The following is a 24,585-nucleotide window of genomic DNA, read 5'->3' on the forward strand; positions in this document are numbered from 1 at the left end:
AACCCTGTTGAAATTATTTCTTTGGCCCAAATGATACGAACTACAGATGTGAGCACAGACAACAGGTGTGTTAACGCTCATGTTAAATGGTGGCAGTGTCATGTTTTTAGACTTTAGCATTACTCACCTTCTGCATAACGCCACAGGAAAAAGAGAACAGTTAGAAACACAGTGGCCACTGAGACATAGAAAATAAAGAAAACTTTGTTGATTGTTTTAACCACTCCGGCCCAGTAGAGAGGCTTCCTTTCTTCATTCCTGGTGTTGAGGATCAGAGACAGAGTTTTCTCCACCTCCCTCAGCTCATCTGAGACCTTCTCCAAACTGTGCGACTCCTCCATCAGGTGGCTGCTGCTACCCTGCAGACGTGGTGCAGTGGACCGGAAATCAATGTGATTATGGGACACACAACAATGCAAGCTTTTACATTTGACATTACGATTCTTCTGTCCGTTGTAATGAGAACAAAATGGTTGGTTCATCTGAATTACAAAAATACATATTTTCTCACTTAAGTCTCGTGGCATCTTCTTGTGCAGATAGTTTTAGGTTTATTTTTGAGATATGTTCCTGCTTTCCAATACAACAGGGGTGAATGGAAATGTTTCTTCACAGAAGCTACTGATTTTATACTATCTTATTGTTTTGTTTGTTTGTTTTTCAATTGGGTGAACCGACCCTTTGCAGTGTAACCCAGTCCTAACCTCTTTGGTCACTGACGGCTCTTCAGGTGCAGTTTCTTCTGCAGACACGTCACAGACACAAGCAAAGTCAGTCCATTTCTTCTCATCTGACAGGACATGTTTGAGACAAAGACGGTTGTAGCATGTTTAAAATGATACAATTAGCCAGAATGTATCATTAGTTTTAAATGAGTCAGTGAATATTCAAATCTTAATTAAAGGTGTACGGCACACCATCATATCAGTGAAATAGTATGTGATATTTTGCCTTGTTTGTCCCCACATTACTCACTCAGGCTTTGGTCTTCAAGTGGCTCGTTGTCCTGGGAGTCTTTCCTTATCAGATACATCACCAAAATCGTCTCCAGGAGGCTCAGCATCATCAAACCAAAGCTCCCGATGCAGTAGATAGCTGAAGACAGAAGACAGCATAATTAATGTGGACAAATAACCACACTCTGACTCAGTATATGTGCCGTTCCTGCTCATATGAAGTACAGTCCGATAAAGACAAGCTTCTTTACCTATGAGTGGAATCCTGTCTGACGACGACGGCAGGATTTCATTGAGAATAAGCTGCATCACAGTGACAGCGAGCAGCACAGTGACCTTGAAGCCGAGCTTCTCTCCTCCGCTGTCTGAGATCAGGAAGGAGGCCAAGTCCAGACACAAGAAGAACAGGACGGGCAGCATGAAGTTGGCAATGTAGAGGGCAGACCTCCTCTTCATGGTGACCTATGAATTTTTTCAAAGGTCAGGTGGTTGATGTGACCACCATATACTTTTGACAAAGAAAACTACGTCATATCCAGGCTGCATAAACAAGGTAATCTGCTCACATCTGCACCAAACGGCAGACAGACACAGTCATAGACTAGCTTGTGAACATAGCGGAGTATTTAGCAGCTAAAGAACCAGAAATTTCACTCAGGAGTTGGTTGAGGCCAAGAACAGAGCTAAAAGGACAGTGAATGTTCTTCAACCAAACACTTGAATGATAGTTGAACAGTAGAAAGTCTACATGTAGGTTTTTGGTGAAAGAAACAAGTACTAGGAGTAGAATTACATGTACTTATTTATTTGTACTTAGTTTACACCTATTTGTGTCTGTATCCAGAAATACTTACAGAGTAAATCAGCATGCTTTGATTGAAGCCAAGATAGTCGACAGTTTTTTTGCTGACGTTCACGTGCATGAACAGCCACTCGGACTGGGTCCGCATCACCTCGCGAGACCACTCTGTGGTTGCTGAAGAGTTGGAGTACTCCTCTAGAAGAATTTCTTTGACTAAAGAGGGGAACACAAATAAAACTGGGAGGTTTGTTATCAGGACAATAAAGAAAGACTGTATGTGGTGTTATCTGCTTGTGTATGTTAGGACAATACAAACGGTTAAAGTGAGTACAGCACACATATGCATTTGAACACAAAACATACACATTTTAGATGAATGTCTAGAAACTTTTAAACACAACAGGTTACTGACTCACCAGAGTACACAGCAGACTTGAAGGAGAGGGTGCAAGTCTGAATGTCAAAAGGGAATTTGTAAACTTCCATTTTGCAAGTGCTGATCAGCACCAGGTTGTCCCTCAGATGGACGAAGCCATAATATGAAATGGTGAGATAAGGAGTTGGAGGAGCCTTATCTTTCTCTATCCTGTATGACAATAAACGTGTGTAATACAAGGGCACACGCACGCACGCACGCACACACACACACACACACACACACACACACACACACACACAGAAAGTATGTTTCTATCTTTGTGGGGACTTCCCATAGACACAATGTATTCTCTAAAAACACTAACCTTTCCCTGACCCTGATGCTCACCCTCACCTTAACCATCACCAACAAATATTCTGGTATTAGTTTTGTCAGTAATAACAACATAGTTCAGAAAAACATCATTCTCCCAGTGGGGTCCATCCAAATGGCATTACAAAACACTATTCAAAGTGTAGTCTATGAAAAGATTCGCAAAACACAAACACAAACACAACAGCTGAAAGTTACCATATTCACAGTTCAAAGGAAAAGAAAGAGTTCCCAACCATGTTCCAAGATGGTGCCCCGTTATTCAAATTTAGGTTGCTCACTTGGCACATACACAGGAAACATTTTTTTCTCAAGCTTCCTCAAGCTTTTCTTTCGTCATCCAAATGCTTCTGTTTTTGTCTCATTTTTCTAAAACACAATGCTCACCAGTTATTGTTGTGAGTGTATCTGGATTCATGAGTGTGACAATATGAACATTGCACTTACAATTAAACTTACATTTCTTCAATAATTAGATCTGGCCTCCACAACGCTTCACTTGGAACCACTATCTGATAAATGTTACAAAACTCATATGGATTCCACCAAATATGTGCATTGTACCAGACCTACACAGGAAAACAGGGGAGGAGATCAGTAAGCAATGAAGGAGAGGAAGAATAAGAAATGATGAAAATTTACAATTTAAAGGAAATAATTTGTAAATAATAAGTGAGAATGACCAAAACATGCTGTCTATCTCACCACATAGAACTCACCACATAAAGCCAAGTGTAAGAAATGAAAGTCTGGTCAATCTCTCTCTATGAGCAAAAGAAATAATGTGTGAAAATCTTTCCAGCAACACGATTTACAAACACCAGAGGAAACAAACATCATACAGTTGCACTGTATTGTATTGTGTTAAATTAGGAGGAACCACCTGTAATATTGTTGTTGTTGTTGTGTTGAACTATTTAAATTGTTCTTCTTTGAGTTGTTCATTGAACACAGCTGAAAGTTCATACATTTTGCAATGGGGGTTGAATAATTTTGAGTGCAACTGTACCTACACAGGTACATTTTCCAATATTAGGAGTTGTGCACCTTTTAAGCCAAAAGAGTGAAGGGCACACTAATATGCAGGTATTGAGTGTCAGTAAAGGAATAGGCTTCATCATCATCATTTATCTCAAAATATTAAGCTACATAAAGAAGATACCATATGATTTAAAGAAATCTATTATTTTTCTTTCTGTAATAATTGTTAGTGCTACATGTGTAGTATTTTCAAAGTAAATAAACAGAAATCCACTAACTCATATTTATGTTGTTTTATGATAGAAGCAGAAAACAGACAGTTTCCACAGGCTAACAAATACTGCGTAAATGAATCTGGTTTTCACAGAATGTCTTTAAAGTCTCTGAACAGGACAAAAATATATAATTAAAAAGAAAAAAACGACAGGGAATATAAAGGTTAATTCATAACTTACCACATCGAGGATGGCGTAGATCACCATTTGGATCTCCACCCATGTAACTGTTTCGTGGTGTTGAACAGGGCGGACCATCGTATACAGGTCCTTTTTTTGGGTCAGTTTCAGATGGTTTAAAATGGCCTCATAACTGCATTTCCCTGGGGTGAATTCATCATGTGTAAAATGATAAAGACGCATTCTCTACCAGAGGGTTCATAAATACAGAAATGCCCACTCTATGGGCATTTGGGATTATGTGTATCAATCCAATCTCCACATTGTCCACCTGCATGTTGTTGAAATCAAGGCCAGGAGCACAATTTTCTACTCCACTCAGCAGATAGTTGTGATATTATGACGTGCTGAGGGCGGCGCCACTAGTAATTTTACAGAGTATATTGTATAACACTAAATTTGCTCCTTGCTCATGAACGTATCTGTAATTTTTTTCCTCCAAGGCTTTTCTCCTTCGAATGTGCTCCCTTTAAGCTTCACTTTGGCTTCTGTCTTTAAAATCAGCCAGATGTGATTATAGCATTTAAAGGTGTTGTTAAATGTCATGATCCGCTTCCTTTTAAGACTCTTCTAAATGACTTTGGACAAGTCGTTTGGGTTCTCATTTCCCCTGTTTTTGGACTGCACAGATTTGTTGGTCATTCATTGTTTCCTGTTTTAATCAAAAAAAATATTGCATTAAAGGCCAAGAGATCCATTTTCTTGGGATAGTAATTCAGACTGGCAATCTTAACACCGGCCTCAACCAATCCTCTTCTATTCACAACAGACCAACATACTAGGTACTAAGTACTCTTTACTGTTTATACCAGTAAAAACTACAACAAGAAACAGCAAACATTGTTAAAAAAGATATGAGGACACTTCCATTATTAAGGCGACAGGAATAAGTATTCATACTTATAATTACTAAGCACTTTTGGGGTGTTTGTTTCCCGTACATACCTTCATCAAAGTTCTCTTGATAATCATGAAGTTGTGGTTGCTCTATGTAAATGGAAGCATTTCCACCTGACAGGAGAGAGTATGCAGGTCTTTATTTTCAATATTTCTTCCATCAATCAGTAGGGTGGGATTTGCAGCAAATGCAGTGGAAAAAAATAACACAGAGGAGACCAGCTCTAAAATATCTGTGATATATTATAGTGGGCACTGAAAGGTCATTTACAGATGATGGGCACTGGCAGCAGGGTTTTATTTAATCAGTCCACTAATGATTTCTACCTTCAAGAAACATCCAAAATAGTTCAAACAGATGAGGACACTTGCATAATCAAGGCGACAGGAATTAATATTCATGCATATAATAACAGAGCACTTTTGTAGTGTTTATTTCCTGTACATACCTTCCTCAGAGCTCAGATTGAAGTTCTGTTGATCATCATGAAGCTGTGGTTGCTCTAAGTAAGTGGAGGCAGTTCCACCTGACACGAGAGAGTATGCAGGTCTTTATTTTCAATATTACTTCCACACAAACACGCACACACACTCACACATCTCCTGCTATCCTTAACAGCAAGTGTTGTAGATATTTATTAGCTTTTTAAACTTAAAATCCACTCAGGAAGTTGTGATATTATGACGTGCTGAGGGCAGCCTTGCTAGTATTTGTGTGTATTTTTAACATTAAAAATAGATTTGCAGCATTTAACTGCACTTCCAAGACATTTTTCCTTTTAACACGCTCTCTCTTAGCTCCGTCTTTTCTCTCTCTATGTCTATCTCTCCTGCGCTGTCTATCTTTTTAACAAGCAGGTAAAAACAGGCAGAGGGGCTGATGATCCTAAAAGTTCTCCATAACTGTAGCTACATACCTTCATCATAGCTCTGATTGAAGTTCTGTTGATCATCAAGAAGATCTGGCTGCTCTGAGTAACTGGAGGTACTTCCACCTAACAGAGGAGAATATACAGGTCTTTATTTTCAATATTATTTAAATGCACATATCTCCTGCTTTCCTCAACAACACCATTAAGTATTGATGACAGGTATTAGTTTTTTAAACATAAAATCAAGTTGGGAAGGGCAGTTGTGATATTATAATGTGCTGAGGGAAGCCTCGCTAGTGTTTGTATATATATTTTTAACCAAAAATTTTAAAGCCAGTCCTTTCTCTTACATATATCTGTAATTTGAGCATTTAGCATCAGCATTTTCCCTCTCAGCTCCACCTTTTTCTTTTTCTCTAATTCTTTTATTAATAATCATGGGGGGGGGGGGGGGGGGGGGGGGGCGCTTGACAGTTCTGAATGACTGTAGCTGCCCTGTGTTGTTCTCACATTGATTTACCAATTTCATTTAGCATTTTTATAACGCTTATACGTCTATAACGCTTATCTGTCAGGGTCGTGGGGGAGCTGGAGTCTATCCCAGCTGACTTCGGGCGAGAGACGGGGTACACTCAGGACTGGTCACCAGCCAATCACAGGGCCAACACATAGAGACAGACAAACACTCACTCTCACACTCACATTTACGGGAAATTTAGAGTCACCAATTAACCTAATGTGCATGTCTTTGGATTGTGGGAGGAAGCCGGAGTATCCGGAGAGAGCCCACGCTAGCATGGGGAGAACATGCAAGCTCCACACAGAAAGACCCTGGGTCCAAACCGGGATTCGGCCTGGAACCTTCTTGCTGTGAGGCAACAGTGCTAACCACCGCACCACTGGTTTTGATCTAAAATAAACAAGCAGCATGAATGACCAGAAAATAATTTTAGCAAAACTGCAGAACATTTCTTAGAGTACACCTGCATGCATCATAAAGAATCGTACCAGCTTACCTGTGAGGAGGAGCAGAAAGAAGAAAGCAGCAAGCATCATGAGTGTGAGAGGTGCCTGTCCTCTCTCTGCTGGCTGGAAATGTTTGTGGCAGCAATAACATCACTGTACTTATACCGAAAGGCTGGGCAACTTAAATGACCAATCCAGGAAGTGCCAGCATCCTCGACACTTAGCTGCGTGATGGGCAGATCAATTGACCTTCAAACCGAAGCTACTCCCCTTCCACTTTAGTGATAAGTTTCCCAATAAAAGTTGTTCAATGAAGTTCAAAGGAGCTGCATTTGACAGGAGTCTTATGTCTAGCATAAACTAAACTACTACTACAAACTAAAATTTACTTTTACTTTTCCGTAATAGGAAAAAGGACAGCCATTTTAACAGCTCTGTGAGTTTGTGCTTTAGTTGTCATGAACTGGCTCACATTTCAGACATTTCAGTCCCCCCAGCAGAAGCAAATACGTTGTCAGCTACTACGTTAAGGCAAAACAATCTGGGTTTATGCACAGTGCATAGAAATTTGAACTAGGGGACAAGGTCGCATAATCAAAATAGGGCTTCATCAGATTGAAGTGGCATAAAGACTATCAGGCATGTTTTGAGGCAGTTCAGATGACTGACTGGTGCCTGTAATTATACAGGGTGCCAGAGTTGTGGTTTGACTGGGCTTGATGGTCACTTGACGCCTTTTAATGAAGGCAGAGATATCATGTTTTAGATGTGACCAAAAGCAATTACACAATAAAATTTTACTGTCAAGCACAACAGATATTGGCACAGTAACATTCAGTTGTGTCCATGTGAAATAGGTGGTCCTCACAAGTGATCAAAAATACTGTGGTCCCCACAACTGACAAAAACAAGAACATTTTTGCCGGTATGTGTGTGTCCTTAGTAATTTATTTGTGCAATACAAGTCTGATACGTGTTTTCAAAACCAGTACTGTACAAACAACAGATCACAGAACTGTTATTACCTCAAATTAATGCATCATGACACAGTGTTAAGCTGAAGTATACAACATTAAATACATGACATTACATTTCCTCAGAAGAAGTAAAACTTGATAAAATTGCTACGTTTCCTGCAAGAGTGTAGACATCCTGTGAGAGCATGTACAATACATAAAGACTGCGCATATTACGTGGCAAAGACATAAATATTAGAAGTCATATTAGTGTACTAAAATTTTACATTACAATCAGTCCAGTGTCATAAGTTCATACTGTGTTTGCGTGTTAAATGTGAATGTAGAACTGTGTAGAACATCCAAGCAGCCCTTCAGTAGTTGCAATCTACTGTAGGGCTATATATCTGAACAGCCATATAGACGTTTCCTCATCAACTCTGCTAAAAGCACTGTGTGGATAACAAGGCTTTTATGAGTGTCTTCTGGTGAAAAACAAAACCACTGTTAAGTGCTCAGAGCTCTAACAGCTGAACAGCAGCAGTTATGATAGGATCAAACAGGAGCAGTGTGTGAAAATTCCTGACAGTGGAGGATCTGAAATCAGCACAGTGCATGCAGAATAACTTATTTAGATGATATAAAATTTGTTTTGACTCTCCCGGGTGGGTCCATGTAGTGCACAATGCTCATGACTTCATGCTTGTAATGCTTGGGTCATTTGCCACTTAAAATGTGCTGTAACATGGCACCAAGCCCTAACCCTAACCCTAACAGATAGGGTTAAGTACCAAATCTAGATCTTATATCGTAGATCATTCCTTGTCCAAACCTTGTCTTTGACATGTTAACATGTTGTGCTGGTATTGAGAGGAAGATATTATACTTCGTCATCACCTTAGACTTCATCAGACACAGTGAAATGAAAAATACATTTTCAGGTTGTACTGATGTTCTTGTATTAATTGTTCATTTACCTCATAAATAAACTTAGAAAAGAGGCATTTTTACTTCACAAATATGTTTCTCTCATACTGCAACTCAATAAGCATCTCATTCATGCCGTTTCCTTTTCCCCTCTAAAAAAAAACATCTGACCCTTTCATAAACAGGCTTTTTCATCTGTTGTTTGTTGAGAAAAAAAATGCAATTAGGAGCTAAATGTAAGAGTGAAAAAGGTAAGATAGTGTTGGCAATTTTCAAATGGGGCTTGTGACACAAATGCACAACATGAGTTTAATCAAAGACTGATTTTAGAAAACATTTGTGTAGCCTACACTGAAACATATTAACTGTAACACAGATACAGATTGGTGAATCTCACTTGCCCTATCCTGAAAACAAACCAGGTACATGCTAAGCAAAAAAAAATCAGCTGTTTGTATAGTTCGTCACAACAAAGAAAACTCAAATGTTTTTGTTGTGTAGCATTATGATCATTTCTATGCATCGTTCCATTTTATAAAGATAAAAACTAAAAACAGAAAGACCACTGTTACATAGAAGATAAAGAAAACTCTATTGACTCTCTTAGCCACTCTGGTCCAGTAGGCAGGCTTCTCCTTTTCCTTCATGTTGCCGAGGAGCAGGGACAGTGTTTTCTCCATTTCCCTCAGCTCGTCTGAGAGCTTCTCCAAGGCATGGTACTCCTCTATCAGCTTGCCACTGTTGCCCTGCAAACGTGGTTTAGCAGACTGGTTTATAAGATTATGGATTATATTTTGGATTTTGTATCAGTTGTGATGAAAATTAAAGTTCAAATTCTAACCTCATTGGTCACAGGCAGCAGTTCAGATGGAGTTTCACTAGTTGACACGTCATAGATACACTGATTCCATTTGTGCACCTCTGAAAGGATACGTTTAACATAAAGATGGTTTCAAAATAATACAATTAATGTATATTATGTATTATTTAGAAAAACAAGTGAAATACATCATAACAGCAATAAGAGAAGTAGAAGAGCAGTTCCTCTGCCTCTGGATTTGTTTCCCTTTCAGTATTTCTAAGTTCCTTCCTAACAACATTGTTTGGTTATGTTGTCAAAAGTTCTTGGCTTGACATTTTGTTTGCATCATTTTTAAACATATTAGCTACCTCTTATACTCTTAAACCTTAGGACACTTAGGTTATATGCAGCTTGGCCAATTTTAAACTTACAAACAGCTGATGCAACCAGCTCCAGGTCTCACCTCCATGACTGTTGTGGAGGTTGGCTTTGCCTGGTTTGTTACAGTCCTCACTCTGGCTTCTGTCTCTGTCTGCTTTGATGTCTTGGGGTGCAGAGTCTTTCTCCATCAGATACATGACAAAAATTGTCTCCAGGAGGCTGAGCAGCATCAGAGCAAAGATCCCAATACAGTAGACCGCTAGGAGGGGCAGACGACATTATTAATGCAGACAAATAACTACTTACTGAGTCAGTAATTGCTATTCCTGCTCATGTTAAGTCTAGTCCAATAAAGGGAGGACTCTGAGCTTGTTTACCTATAAGTGGAATTCTGTTTGACGACGCTGGTAAAATGTCATTCAGAATAAGTTGTAACACAGTGACAGCGAGCAGCACAGTGACCTTGAAGCTCAGCTTCTCGCCCCCGTTGTCTGAGATCAGGAAGGAGGTCAGATCCAGACACAGGAAGAACAGGACGGGCAGCAAGAAGTTGACAATGTAGAGGAGAGGCCGCCTCTTCATGGTGATCTGTGGAATGATGTCATGTTAGTACTGCTGCACATATGAAAATAGCAACTGGGAAGTAGTAAAGAAGCAACCAAGTTGTTCAGTAAAATGAATGTCCTATTGTGGAACAGTAGAGGCTAAGTGCAGCAAAATGTATTCAAGAAAAATTACCCAACAGTTACTGGCAGCTTTTTATATTTTCAGATCATTTAAAGATGGAAAAGAAGAGAGGAAATAAGGAAAGGTTAATTAGACAGGATGGGAAAACATAGGTGAAGATAGAAAGACAAAGGGATAGAAAGAAGGAATAAAAGAAAAGAAAAGGAAGAACGGGCAGGACAGAAAAAGCAAGGCAGACAAGAGGAAATGGAAATAATTTTAAGTTTATCTCATGCTGTATCTCACAAAGACAGCTCCCAGATAAATATGATGTTGCTTAAACATTACAGTATTTCCATTAATAAGGAAAAAAATAAGTCTTTATACTTTAACTTGCACTCAACTTAAATAAAGTGCTGGATTATAGAGTTACTGTTTACCTACGTACATCTGTATCTGGTCATACATACAGTGTAAATAATGATGTCTTGGCCAATCAGCTCAGTGGCGTTGTTGGTAGTAACTGTCATGCTGATGAACAGCCATTCGTACTGGGATCGCATCACCTCACGAGACCACTCTGTGGCCTCTGAGGAGTTGTCGCTGGCCTGGAGCCGAATGTCCTTGGCTGAGGTGGGAGACAAAAGAACTGTACTGCAGGTTGAAATAAGCTCATCACTTTCTCATTTTCAGTAACACACTGAAAAAAGCCATTCCCACTGCTAACTTTCTACTCTTTGTTACTCCGCTTTGTGTCACATTAAATAACATAAATACTATACAAAACCAATTGTGAAACCTTCCCAGTGTTGCTTGTAGTGAATGTAAACACAGTTGCTGTGGTGAATCCATTTGAAGTGAGATACAGCCTGATCATGACATATCCGTCCAGTGTTGTGGTGATGATAACAGCTCAGACAGAAGGTACCGTAAGTATCTACAGCAGGAATATCATTGACCCCCTGCATTGTCCATAAATCCACCATAAGTAAGTGTCAATGTCAGCTAATGATGGCACAGTTATTTTACTAATTCATGCAAAATGAAATGGCCATGTGAAAAAATTCTTTTTTATTTATGTAGACAGAAAATCAACAGTATTGTGATTGGTTACACACAGGCAAGGGGTGTCATTGTGAAACCAAAAATAATTCTTTTGATAATCTTCTCTCAAACAAGACTACAGGAAGCATTATTTACAAAGCTCATCTGTATGCTTTAGAGAAAAAAATCCAACTTAATTTCAACTTGTTTCAACCAACCTGTTTTCTACAATTACATACGACACTTTTCCTCTGACTCAACCAACAACCAGAAACTTGAGACACCAGTATGTTTTCCTCTTGACGTTAACACTGTCACACACCAGGAATCAACCCTAAACATTGGTTCCCTCTTACTTGGCACCAAATTCACACTCATGTCACAATAGATTTATGAATGAAATCTCTCTCTCACCCGTGTGTATGACAGACTTGAAGGAGAGGTTACAGCGCTGTATGTCGAACGGGAATTTGAAAATGTGCATTCTGCAGGTGCTGACCAGCACCTGGTCGTTCTGGACTTCAACGTCACCTTTATTATTGATGGTGAGATATGGACTCGGAGGGGCTTTGTCCTTCTCTGTCCTGTATGTGAACACAGAAACATACTTGGTGCCAGTTGCTTCAGGACACTTTAAAAGAGTGTTTAAAAGAGATGAATCCCAATACCAGTGTTCTGTTTTTCCCAAATTCAAAATCTGGATACCTCACTGTGTGGCACGCACTGCAATCATTTTAATGTAAAGTAACTTGAGACCAGGCATTGCTTTGATGCTTAAAACTAAGTTGGCAGCTCAGTGTGATTAAACGAATATAACTGATAATGTAAACAATGAATTTTATGATAACATCGACAAAAAAAACTATTAAATGTGAACCAGTCACATTATTAGTGACACCTGATCCGTGTAGAGAGCCTTTGTGTTTGTCTAGACATCAAAATTACATAGTCTCAGTTATTATTTTAAAACATATATGCACTGTGTGTGTGTATGTGTGTCTGTGTCACACTTACATCTCTTCAATAGTGAGATCTGGTTTCCACAAAACTTCAGTAGGAAGAGAAACATTATCAATTCCACAAAACTGATTTGGATCCCACGAAATGTACTCATTGCGCCACCTCTACAGAGGAAAACAACAGGTCAAAAACAGGAATATAAACAGTGCAGGAAAGGGAGACAGAGGGACGCAAATCATAGAATCTGAGGAAAGAATTTAACGAAACACTTAAGTTTCCCAACAGGGGGATGTGGGAGATTTGTCTCAGAACTCACCATGACAGTCCAAACATAAGGAATGAATTTCTGGTCTTTCTCAACCTGCAAACAAAGAACTACGTGTGAGCCTCTTCACAGGCTGAACAATTCACCGTATTAATAGATACTGAAGTAAAACTGGATGGAATATCTAAAATGGATGTGGCCTATTCTTAAGAGAAATTAGAGCAACATCATCTTTTATCAAAGGACATAATTGTCATTTGAACCTGTGACGAATAAAGCTGTAACCACTTACCACATCTAGAATGGCATAGAGCAATACTTCCATGGAGATCCAGGTGGGGTGTTTGTAGTTTTTAACAGGCCGGGTCATGGTGTACAGGTCTTTGTTTTTGGTCAGGCTCAGGTGGTTTAAAACCTCCTGGTAACTGCAGTTACGGTCAGTGTTCACCCCATCTACAGCCAACACATCAACACATACTCTCTATGACAGAAAACTACTGCTAAAAGGAGATATGTGCAGATTTCTGTACTCTCATTAACTTCTAGATCAGAAATTCAGCGCTCTAACATTTGCCTCACCATCAGATTTAAACTGCAAAATGCGCCCTTAATTACTCAGAATTTAGAAGTAATGGCAAGCATTAGTCTCTGTGGGTAAGTAACCTCTACCTCTGATAATATTGTCAAACCAAAAACATCAGCTCACATATATCTGCACATGATTGTGGTCACTGAAAGGCCATTATAAGATGGGTGTGGGAAGGATTGCAGGGTTTTATCTCATCAGTCCACTAATGATTTTTAAATGTGAGCATTGTTGCTTAAATGTCGGTTTTCATCCAGCTATTTGGTGCCCAATTGCATGTTTTACAAATTAAGCACAATTTTCAGATCAAAACTGGGTTTTAATACCTAATATGTCAGGTGTATGCAATCATTGATCCTTTTAATTGTTTGCAAATAATGATAAAGCAAATTAGCATACGGACATGCATCTCTTGGTATTACTCTGGAAATCCTTTACATTTATCAATGGGAAACACTTAACTTCAGTCTGAAAGCATTGCGGTTAGTGCTGGTTCACTGTAAACGCCAGGCAGACACATTAAAATTACAAAGAGCAAAAGTCAGAATCGCTGTCCAGTCAAGTTAAGCCTTTATCCAAGCTTACCTATGAGGAGGAGCAGAAGGAGGAAACCAGAAAACATCATGACTGCAGCAACTGAAGGAATCCCAAGAAGTCTGTGAGAGGTTTGTATAGTTAATGTGTATTCCTGTCTGCTCGGTGTTGTCTGGAAATGTCACAAAGTCGGTTGCAGTAATAATACCACTGCCTCACAGTAGGAGAGGGCTGGGCAGACTGAATGACTGACAGCCATCTGGAGGTGGTGGTCACACCCAGCACAGCATCTTCTGATGGTCTTTTAAGGGAGGAACAGGAGGCAGAAACGCCCCTTGTGACTGTAATGACATTTTAATGGTAAAAGTATTAATACAGCAACATAAACATTTTCCACACAATGCCTACAGAGCCAGGTGAAAAATAAATTAGACTCAATGACAGCTGAGACTCTCCTGCACAACAATGCTGGTATGCTGTTATTCAGATAAGATATTCAGGTGTTACAGCAGCATAACGACAGAAATCAGTGTAGATAAATAGAGAAAGCAGTAATTAGAAGCATATATAATATAAAAATAGGAATAGAAATGGATTTTAAACTCAAATTTACAATAAAAAGCAGTCCAACAACTTCGCTGGATAACACATGACACAGAGTTCATACCTGCTAAACTAGACAATAGATTTAAATACTGGAAAAACTCAGGAATTACTTCATTTTCAATAATAACAAATAATAAAGGATTAATGACCTTCCAACAAATTAGAAGTGCCTTTAACCTGGAGAAGTATGATTTCTTCAGATACCTTCAACTGAGACATTACTATAACAAAAACATTAAGTGGACAACAGAGAGAGGATTAAACGTGATTAAAATATTTATGGAGGTACAGAAAGGTAATCCCATCAGAAAACCGCTCTCCAAAATGTACACGTCTCTGCAGCTAGAAAGAGGTCACTCCTCAACTTATGTTAAAAAAAGATGGGAAAGAGAAACTAATGTAAAGATAACTGAGGAGGACTGGCTCAACATTTGTAGAACACAGTCAACAAGTTCAAGCTCAGGTCTGTGGAGAGAATTTACTTGGAAAAATATCCTAAGATTTTTTATTACTCCCAAGATCAAAAGTTCCCAGACTAACAGACCTGAGCTTGGTTACTGCTGGAGGATGTGTGGCAATACATCTGCGGGACATTTCCATATTTTTTGGGAGTGTCCTGCGCTTTCACTGTTTTGGGGAAATGTGATAATGTGTCTTATGTATCTAGGGAATTTACCAACAAACATGAAGAAACAAGATAGGTACTTAATACAAATTCTACAAGCTAGTTGCAAAAAAGCAATAACTAGAAAATGGCTCAGTAAGGAGCCTCCGACTATTTCAGAATGGAAAGAGATCATTGGGGAGATTTATATTATGGAGCGTCTGAGATATGCCAGTGCTACGTTTGAGAGGTACTGGGAACCTTGGAAATCTCACATGAATCTAAGATAGTGAAAATACTTGTTCTGTCCTGTACAGATGTTTTATTCTATAACTTTGTAAAACTGATATATTTTTTTCTGCGACTGCCAAGGATGTTGATGAATACGACGGACACATTAATGTGTCCCTGAGGCTCAGCTTTTGATTACACTTTAGAAATGACCAAATTCATGAAGTAATATATGTTGAACCTGTACCGACCCTGTCTGCTATCCCCACTGTTATATTCCTGTTTGTTGTTTGTTCCATGTAAAAATAAGTAATAATAAAAAGAAAGTTGGAAAAAAAAAAAAGCAGTCCAACAGAGAGACAGTTGTAAGTTAAAGCTGAGATTGGTGGCTTGTTTTTTGTGTCAGTGGACAAATAACCTTCCATAATAACCTTCAACATATTGTAACTGGACTGACAGGCCAGCACTGCCATCCATGACGCCCCACCCGCAAGCATGGCAAAAAAACATTACTCAACTGTTATTCCTTGTAGTGAAACAGTAAAACATTTGAGAGTCCTGAGGGGGCTTTTATAGGCTCTGTAGCAGCCTGACGGATGAGTGTGCACGTGTCTTTGTCTCCTCGTGTTACCGATTGTACCCACTGCAATAACGCCAGATCAACCAGCCTCCTCATTCATGATGTGTTTGCAACATCGGGCTGGTGAGGACGGACGTGATTGGTTTAAAGTCTGAGCAACGGATGAGCTGTGAGCTGAAAGTTGACTGAAACAGGACAGGAGGGACAGATCTGTTTGTCGGAGTGGAGAGATAATGTGAAATATTACAGTGAAAGAAATATGATATCAGTGAGGTCAGTGAGTCTGTGCGCTTCACACACACACACACACACACACACACACACACTAAGACTCTTGTCAAAGTGAATGATTTGAACTGAAAGCCGTAAAGTTTCCTCTTCTGCATCGATTGTCCTGATTGGATAACATTAGATTACATTTATCTCTGTTTGTCTCATATTGCACACAACATTTTGGGAGATGAACACATCCAGATGCAGGATAAATATCAATCTCCTACATCATAAACCACCAAACACAGCTGCACCACCAAATATATACGATTACATCAACTTTTTGTGGGGGCTTTTACATCAGTGCAGCTTTTGATGTATCTGTTGCTTTTTAAAGGCTGATTTTAAAACTTAGCAGTGAATGTGAAGTGCATTAATTTATCTAGAAACATTTGAGGTCCATCTATTCATTTATTTTAGCTTTTGGCAAATTGATCATTAATTGGCATTTACTGTCAAAGATCCCAGTAACTTTAAAGCAGCCATTCAACATTTAGCTTTTTATTATGCGTTACACATTTTTACACAATCGTAGTCAAAGGCAATGCATTAAATTGGCCTCTAAACTGAAGTTTTCTTAATTGCAAAAACGAACAAAGTTTTCACTGACTGTAATCTCAGCAGCACACACAAGATTGTGTAACCAACCAAACGACATAAAACAGATTCGCGGGAAAATGTTGCAAATACAGAGCATCACACAATACTTTACAATTTCACAATACTTTTACAGCTAAAGTTTTACATTACAAGTTCACATAAAGGTATTATTATTATTATTATTATCATTACAAGGCATTATTTTACATGTCTAACTGTTCCATTCCATGAAGATGAGGGGCAGAAACAGTGACACAGTGGTGACGTAGAACATGAAGAAAGTATTGTTGATTCTCGTGGCCCACTGCACGAACTTCCCTCCTTCCTCTCTGCAGCCGAGGTACAGATTCAGAGTTTTCTGCAGCTCCTTCAGCTGCTCCAGGATCAACAGTAAGAGATGAGGCTCCCCTGACTGAATGCCGTCATTAACCTGCACACACCAGGAGCCATGGAGTCGTGTTAGAGAGGGACTGATAGACTGATAATGAATTACAGACAAGACAAAAAGACAAAAATCAACATCTGTCTTGTGCATGTCACAGGATATTTATGTCTTGACAGGCCAAATTATTGCTTTTTAACAGGTTGAATCAGGCATCTTAAGTTGTTAAAAGCATGTTAGTTTATTAGTTGTCAAATATTAAATTACACTCCAACGATTTTGATAAATCAATTAATTGGTTTGAGCGATGAAATTCATTGCAGACCTAATGTAAACAGGTTAAATGTTACCATGTTGTTGACTGCTGCTCCTATATCCACTGAGGGAAGATAAATCTGCAGCCTAAATGTAGGTATGGAGTGTAACATTATGCCCTTAAGTGATGGATCACGTACTGTAAACCTTCCATATTCATATTCTTTTGATTGATATAGCAACTTTTTCCACCCCAGAGTAAAATCTTTTTTGCAATATTCCAACAACTCAACACATTTCCAGCACTTTCACTCAGGTTTTTAATGTGCACAAAAACAGGTGAATGGAAACCGACTTCTAAGCTTTCGTGGTTTAATAGAATTGATGTTCGTAGGTCAATTCTATCAAACAGTTTTGAACACATTAAGAAGTTGAAAATGAATGTGTTAACATCCTTTAAATTACTCAAGATCCCAGCTTTTAACCTGTTAGTGTGTAACAACATACAGATCCTTGTGATAATAATGCTGTATATGAACCTATAAGTCTGTACCTCCTCAGCCACAGGCAGCAGCTCGTGCTGTTTCTCACCATCAGGGATTTTACAGACGCATGAACAGCAGGTCTGTCTTTCCTTCTCTGAAAACACACAGTAACGGGATTTAAAACTATGCTGCATACAAAAAAAGCCCTAGAAACTCTATAGAAGCTCTATTCAACTTCTGTGAATGAAAGCAGGTACAGACAGTAAAAAAAAACACAAGTTCGAATTAGAACTTATCTCCTTCCTGACAGCGTGGGTGTGGTTTGATCAGATATGATGCTTCTCCTCGGCAACATAAGCAAACAAACCTACTGTCATCAGATTTGGATTGTAATGCTGTTAAATAGTGACATTCTGCATAGAAACAGCACATTAGGTTTTAAGCCCTTTAAGCCCATGATTATAGAGTTAAACTAGAACCAGTAGCCAGAAAAGTCTCTGAACCTTTTCCATTCATGGAGCATTTGATTAGCTTCTATGAAAGCTGTTTGTCCCTAATCTGGATCTCACCTCTGTTACAGTTATCCATTTTGACCTTTTCCTGTTTGTCCTCCCTCTCACCCTTCAGCCTGAGCTTCTCCTGGGATGCAGCGTCTTTTTCCATAAGATACGTAACCAAGATTGTCTCCAGCAGACTGAGCAGCATCAGAGCAAATATCACAATGCAGTAGGTCGCTGAGGAGAAAAGAGGCAATAACTACTTCTTGTTTTGGTTTCTGGTGCTTCTGACTGTGTGAATCATAGTCCAGTCATGAACTGGCCCTTTAAACGGGGGTTTGTACCTATGAGTGGAGTCTTGTTGGACATAGCGGGCAGGATGTCATTCAGGATGAGCAGCAGCACAGAGATGGCCAGGAGCACGGTGACTTTGAAGCCCAGCTTCTCTCCACGATGGTCTGCGATGAAGAAGGAGGCGAGGTCCAGACTCAGGAAGAACAGGATGGGCAACAGGAAGTTGATGACGTGGAGGAGGGGTCTCCTCCTGATGGTGAACTAGGAAAACAGGTTCCAGGGTTACAGGAGGTCGACCAGAACAACATAAATTATGACGTTTCTGGAGTTGGAAATGTACTCCGGATGTCAGAGTACATTCTTTTTAACATTATTTTTTATTTGTGTGTACAGGAGTGTAAGTCACTCTTGAATTACTTAATTTGAAACAAACAAGAAACAAGCCAGTAATTCATAAAACATTTAAACACTACTAACATGAGACCTCCAGTTATTTGATTCCAGAGCAGAAATTAAGGAATTTTTGTAAAAGGTGACAATTTGTTAAAATTATTTTCTTTTAATTTGCGCACATAATTTATATTGTTGTTTATCAATGCAAGAGATTCAAGTGATTCAAGATCACAAATGAAGGAACTTGAAAGCATGAATTAAGTCATTTGAGTCCACAAATTATGTAATGTGTAAAACTGTACACACAGAATTTGTATCTCAAGAGCACAAATTGAGTAACGTGGATTATGTGAGACGCTCTGGTCCTTTTGTGACTTGGAGTTGACTTTACTGAACTCTACTGGATGAACACCATGAACACCAAGATATCCCCTCATTTGGTGTTTTTATGACACAGAGCGCTGTCTAAAAACTCTCTAAAACCCCCCACAAATCTTCACCTATTCACATGATTTCCATTCAAATCAAACCATCCAGTGAACCCCGGCGCGCTGAGAGAAAACATCTGCACCACTCATACATTCGGGTTTTCCCTGTAATTAGGCGCCCATGCGTATCGGCCCCCGTGTTGCGTACAGTGTATATGAGCTGCTCCCACTGTCTATTGTGGAAGGTGAAGTTGGAGCTGGTGACGGACAGTTGGAGGAACTCCCACTCTCCCTGCGTCTTCATCACCTCTCGAGAAAACTGCGTGGCCCGAGACGAGTTGGAGGAAGGAAGGAGCCGAATTTCATCAACTGAGGTGAGAGGAGGAAATTTCAGTGAGAACAGGTGGAAAAAACATGGTGGTCACAACACTGACTTCAGCACAGACGGTCAAGCTATACACACGCCCTCCCTCACTGTAGTGTATCGCCGATCCAATGGTGATGTTGCATCTCTGTGTGTCGAAGGGGAACTTGTGGACGTCCATTTTGCAGGTGCTGACCACCTTCATGTCCTCTTCAGAAGTGATCATCCCATCGTGGGACACGTACATGTAGGGGTTCAGAGGGGAGTCGTCCTTCTCTATCCTGAAACAACACACATTTGCAAACATAACTGCATTTTATGTTTGTACAGCATTTAAACCTCACGCTTTTTGCCATTAATCAAAAACAGAGGAGCTCCTCGTGTCACCACGTCGGGATAACGCGTTGTCTTATTATTACCCCAAACAATAGTATAAAAACTGTTGTGTGTACTTTAATAAATTTGAACACACAGTGAAGTCATTTACCTTCTAAGCAAGTACAGGGTGTGTGGCATCAGCAAATATCAAGATACTAAATGACTTGATGCTGAATACCCACAAAGTGCATGTTTGTTACGTAAGAAACACCTCCCATTCCCATTCAACAATTACTTGGCTCTTTTGAACTCCCATCCAATTCAATTCCCCTTAATTTATCTTTCATTCATTTCTATCAGATGTCTCGTCAATGATACTTTTGGTAAATACGCTTATTCGCTTTCTTGCCATGAGTTAGATGAGAAGATTGATACCACTGTGCTGCCCTGTAAGAGGGTCATTCCCTAGAAATTCTTTGATATTAACAAACTCTGTTTTTAAAGACTGAAATGCACACTTCAAGAACTGAAGAATTGTGATGTTTAAAGTATTAGTAGCTGTTATTACTTTTAGTACTGAGTGGAAACAGAATACTTAACTGCTATCATCAAACATTTAGTAGCTAGAGCTGGAAAAAGATAAATGTATTTATGTTAACCTCAATTTATTCTTTCACACACACACAGTTTTTACATGCATTGTTGTGCAGGCGCAGTTCATCTGTCTGTCATCTGCTTCTTTCTCTGTCTCCATGATGAAACTACTTTTTAATGGAAATTTGACTCATTTATGAGGAAAAGCCTGCTAAAGGAAAGTGTGCCGTGCGAGGAGACGAGTATGGCCCGCCAGCTCACCAACAGCACCTACACTCATGATGAATAGAAATGTTTTTCATATCATAAATCAATAGGCAATTTTCTAATTATTGAAATGCTTAAGGCTTACTACTTACTTGTTTTTTTCCACCTGGACCTGTATGATCAGACACACCTGCTGCCTCTTATACATACAAAACGGTGAAGTTGTCAGTGTGGCAGTAGCCTACGTCTACATTTAAAATTATATTCAGGGCTGCACTCAAACTGTTCAGAGCTTAAGCTTTACACCAATAAAATGACCTGGTGACGCCGGTTAGCTTAGCATGCGTAAAGACTACGCTAGGAAAAGTTACTGCACATAAGCCTTTGGAAATCCACATTTTGACAAATATTTAAAGGTGCTTGTAGGCAAGCTTTTTACCACTGTTTCAAGTCCTTGTTCTAAACTAAGCTAACGGGCTGCACTTCTCTCGTTTACAGACAAATGTGAGAGTCGTATCAATATTCTAACTCTAGGCAAGGAAGCACGCAAGCATATTTCCTAAAGTGTCTATCTATCCTTTTAAAATCAGGTTTTGTGTTTGTGTTTGCAAATGTTTTCATAAACTACACTGTGTGTGTGTGTGTGTGTGTGTGTGTGTGTGTTTGTGTGTGTGCGTACTGCAGGCTCACATCTCGTAGAGGAAGAGGTCTGGTCTCCAGAGCATGTCTCTAGGAATTGAAATGTGACTGATTCCACAAAACTGAGCAGGGTCCCATGAGATGCGCTCATTGCTCCATATCTGCAGCAAATTAAAGGTGAATTACCAAAAATGTTTACAGACAAATTGGAAATAAGTGACCAACCAAAGCGTTAGCTGAGATTCACAGACAGAATGATGCATTTACTGATATAGGAAGACAGTTTTTATTTAAATAATCAAAATAAAGATGTATAAAGATTCACTCAGTCAACTCACCATTGTTGCCCAGAGGAAAGGAATGAAAGTTTGTGTTTTCTCAATCTGGGAATAAACACACACAAATATTAGAACTTATGGCAGCATTTCTTAGGTGAATCTCACACCAACACCTCACAGCAGCTCCTACCACAGCCAGGATGGCATAGAGGAAGATGTCCAGCTGGACTACGGTGGGGTGTGTGTAGTCCAGGATGGGCCGGGTCAGTTTAAACACGCTGTTATCTGTGGTCAGGTTCAGGTGGTCCAGAACATCCTGGTAACTGCACACTTTCTTACAGGACGTCACCTCTGCGTTAACACAGTTATCAGAGAGGAGGAAACATGTTGATGTGCCTTAAAAACAATGATTCGTGTAGCTCAGCGTTTTGTAAAACAATCGTCTTAGTTTGCTTTACTTTAGTTTTATTTTTGGTTTGCGTTGGGTTTTTAATCTACTGTAGGTATATATTTTGTGTATTTTATTGTAATTTAACTTGATTTATTATATTTTCCTATGAAAAAGACTTTTAATGCTTAAAGTTGCTATATTTTTTGCAGATTTATAATAAGAGCACATTTTTCTGTATTAGCCTTGCTGACTCTTGGCTGTCAGCGAGCAATTAGACTAATCTTCTGTGTATAGATGGCATGATAAGAGGACTCCTTCTGGATTGGTCATCCATTTCACTTTTTTCTCCCTCTTTTCATTGAAATATTCTTTTCTCCTTTACCGTACCAAGAACTGTCGAAAGAAAGAAGTCATGGCTTTGAGTTTGATGAAACATTTGACCTATTTTGTTCAGTTTTGTGAAAATAGCTCTGTGGAAACACCAACACATCCCCTAACAGTTTATACATCAGAAATAAACACTTCAAGTATGATGGAAAATACTGTTGCAACAAAAGTTACAACAAATACTTTGATCTCTCTGACTCTGAAAATGAAATGAGGAAAACACTAAGAATTACAACACGTTTCTGAGGTTCAAACACACAAACACACCTCAAACATGCTCACACAGAACCAAGTCTTACCTGTGAACACGATCAGGAGGAGAAAAGCAACAAGTATCATATCTGCACCTGTAAGTGTGTGTTAGAGCGGCTTAAATCGAGTGTGTGTGTCCCGCTGTAAGACCAGTCCCTCTGTGGGATGCTGTGCATGGATGTGGGCTGGGCAGAACAGCTGAAGTGATAAACCCCTCCCACGGTGGGCAGCATGGACTCATGCTGTAATTGGCTGACAGAGGAGGGGGACATACAGTGTGTATCATATCAGGCCCTGGTTTGACTCTTAAGGCAGGTGAGATTGAAGATGATCGCTTTTTAAGGCGGAGTAACAAATAATAAAAGTGCAGGAAAGGCGAGTGGAGAGGATTTATCCCTCTGAGAGGAGAGATCATGTGAATTTAGTGCTTGCTCACAACTTGCTTGACTCTGGCGACAAAAGGATAGTGAGTGTGAGTCAGCACATGTATGAGCAAATAGCACACGACAAATGAGAAGGTGAAATTCAATTAGGTTGTAATGTGGTAATGTGGTAATGACATTATGAACACTGGTGCCATTTAAACCCACTCATTGTCCTCCCCTGCCAGGCTCACAGAGCATCAAAGCTGATTTATTATTCATGTAAAAAACCAAAAAAAATTCAAAATTAGGTCTCTTTTTGTACAATAAGTGACTTCATTGATAGAGTTTTAATTCATCGAATGATTTGCATTTTAATGGTGTTTATGAACAGTCAGGGATTGGGTGGGGCTGCAACTAATGATTATTTCCATTACAGATTAGTCTTTTGTTTATTATCAGTTAATCTTTAGTCGTAAAATACTGAAAAATGTCCGAGGTGACTTCTTCAAATAGCTTTTGTCCAAGCCAATGTCTGGCAAATCATTTTTAAATGTTTTTGTTTTTCTTATTTATGACTTAAAACCTTGCTCAACCATTCTATGACTACTATACTATATGTATTGTGTTTATCTGCGTCTCTCTCTACTTCTCACTTATCAAAAGAGTGCAACATTCATTTGTTTATTGCAAGCAACCCTGCTAACTGCCCCAAACTGGATCATATGCCTGACTTTGGCCCTCAGACTTAAACTGGCACAATGTGTTGGAATGAGAAAAATATGGGTGTCTATAAAGAAATCTGGATTTAACCATTTAAGTACCTAAGATGTGATTATTGGGAACTGTTTCATGAGTGAAGACCTGAGTCATGATTAAAGCTGTCTTAAGTTGTTTTTTGGCCACTTGGGGGCAGTGTGACACAATACAAACACAACATCAACATATTATCACAATATAAAGTTAATATGGCAAACATGTTTGTAAATCATTTTTAGATTTCTATTCAAAGTTCAAAGGGTTAATGTAATACAGTCTTCACTGTCTTTTAGCTCTGGTTTGGTCTCCTGAAAAAATATCTTAACATACCTGCCTCTTTCGCTGCTTTTTTTCCGTTGTTCTTTTGTTTTGTTTTTTTTACACAAAACAGTTGCCAACCAACCACATTAAAGTTGATGCTGTGAAACCAAAACACAAGAAAAACAGCTGAAAGACGCCAAAACATCAATTGATCTGTTGTTGACAGAAATATATTGAATAGTGCAGTTATAAACCTTTTAAGAAGTGAAATTGGGTTCTTTTTCCTGTTTTGCTTTTGTTTCCTTTACATAAATTGTTGATGATTGAAACAGTGAATATAGTGA

The 24,585-nt window shown here is 39.1% G+C and overlaps 3 protein-coding genes across 3 annotated transcripts; all 3 read right to left on the reverse strand.

Annotated features, from left to right (window-relative positions):
- On the reverse strand, positions 1-4,063 carry LOC139219942 (5-hydroxytryptamine receptor 3A-like). Its single transcript, XM_070851957.1, has 9 exons — positions 3,946-4,063; positions 3,229-3,273; positions 2,969-3,078; positions 2,175-2,344; positions 1,811-1,971; positions 1,208-1,418; positions 976-1,095; positions 705-790; positions 1-359 (listed from the first exon to the last, which is right to left on the reverse strand). Exons 1-9 carry the CDS (start codon positions 4,021-4,023, stop codon positions 120-122), a joined length of 1,221 nt encoding a protein of 406 aa, XP_070708058.1. The 5' UTR covers positions 4,024-4,063; the 3' UTR covers positions 1-119.
- Positions 4,064-9,078: 5,015 nt separating this feature from the next.
- On the reverse strand, positions 9,079-13,892 carry LOC139220319 (5-hydroxytryptamine receptor 3A-like). Its single transcript, XM_070852398.1, has 10 exons — positions 13,853-13,892; positions 12,974-13,134; positions 12,733-12,777; positions 12,471-12,580; positions 11,871-12,040; positions 10,883-11,040; positions 10,124-10,334; positions 9,829-10,005; positions 9,405-9,484; positions 9,079-9,309 (listed from the first exon to the last, which is right to left on the reverse strand). The coding sequence occupies exons 1-10, from the start codon at positions 13,890-13,892 to the stop codon at positions 9,079-9,081; spliced, it is 1,383 nt and encodes a 460-aa protein (XP_070708499.1).
- Positions 13,893-16,896: 3,004 nt separating this feature from the next.
- On the reverse strand, positions 16,897-22,951 carry LOC139220265 (5-hydroxytryptamine receptor 3A-like). Its single transcript, XM_070852338.1, has 10 exons — positions 22,907-22,951; positions 22,020-22,180; positions 21,890-21,934; positions 21,603-21,712; positions 19,905-20,074; positions 19,638-19,798; positions 18,659-18,869; positions 18,387-18,551; positions 17,886-17,971; positions 16,897-17,125 (listed from the first exon to the last, which is right to left on the reverse strand). Exons 1-10 carry the CDS (start codon positions 22,944-22,946, stop codon positions 16,907-16,909), a joined length of 1,368 nt encoding a protein of 455 aa, XP_070708439.1. The 5' UTR covers positions 22,947-22,951; the 3' UTR covers positions 16,897-16,906.
- Positions 22,952-24,585: the final 1,634 nt, after the last annotated feature.

This window comes from Pempheris klunzingeri, chromosome 20, assembly GCF_042242105.1.
Source record: "Pempheris klunzingeri isolate RE-2024b chromosome 20, fPemKlu1.hap1, whole genome shotgun sequence".
Lineage (NCBI taxonomy): Eukaryota > Metazoa > Chordata > Actinopteri > Acropomatiformes > Pempheridae > Pempheris > Pempheris klunzingeri.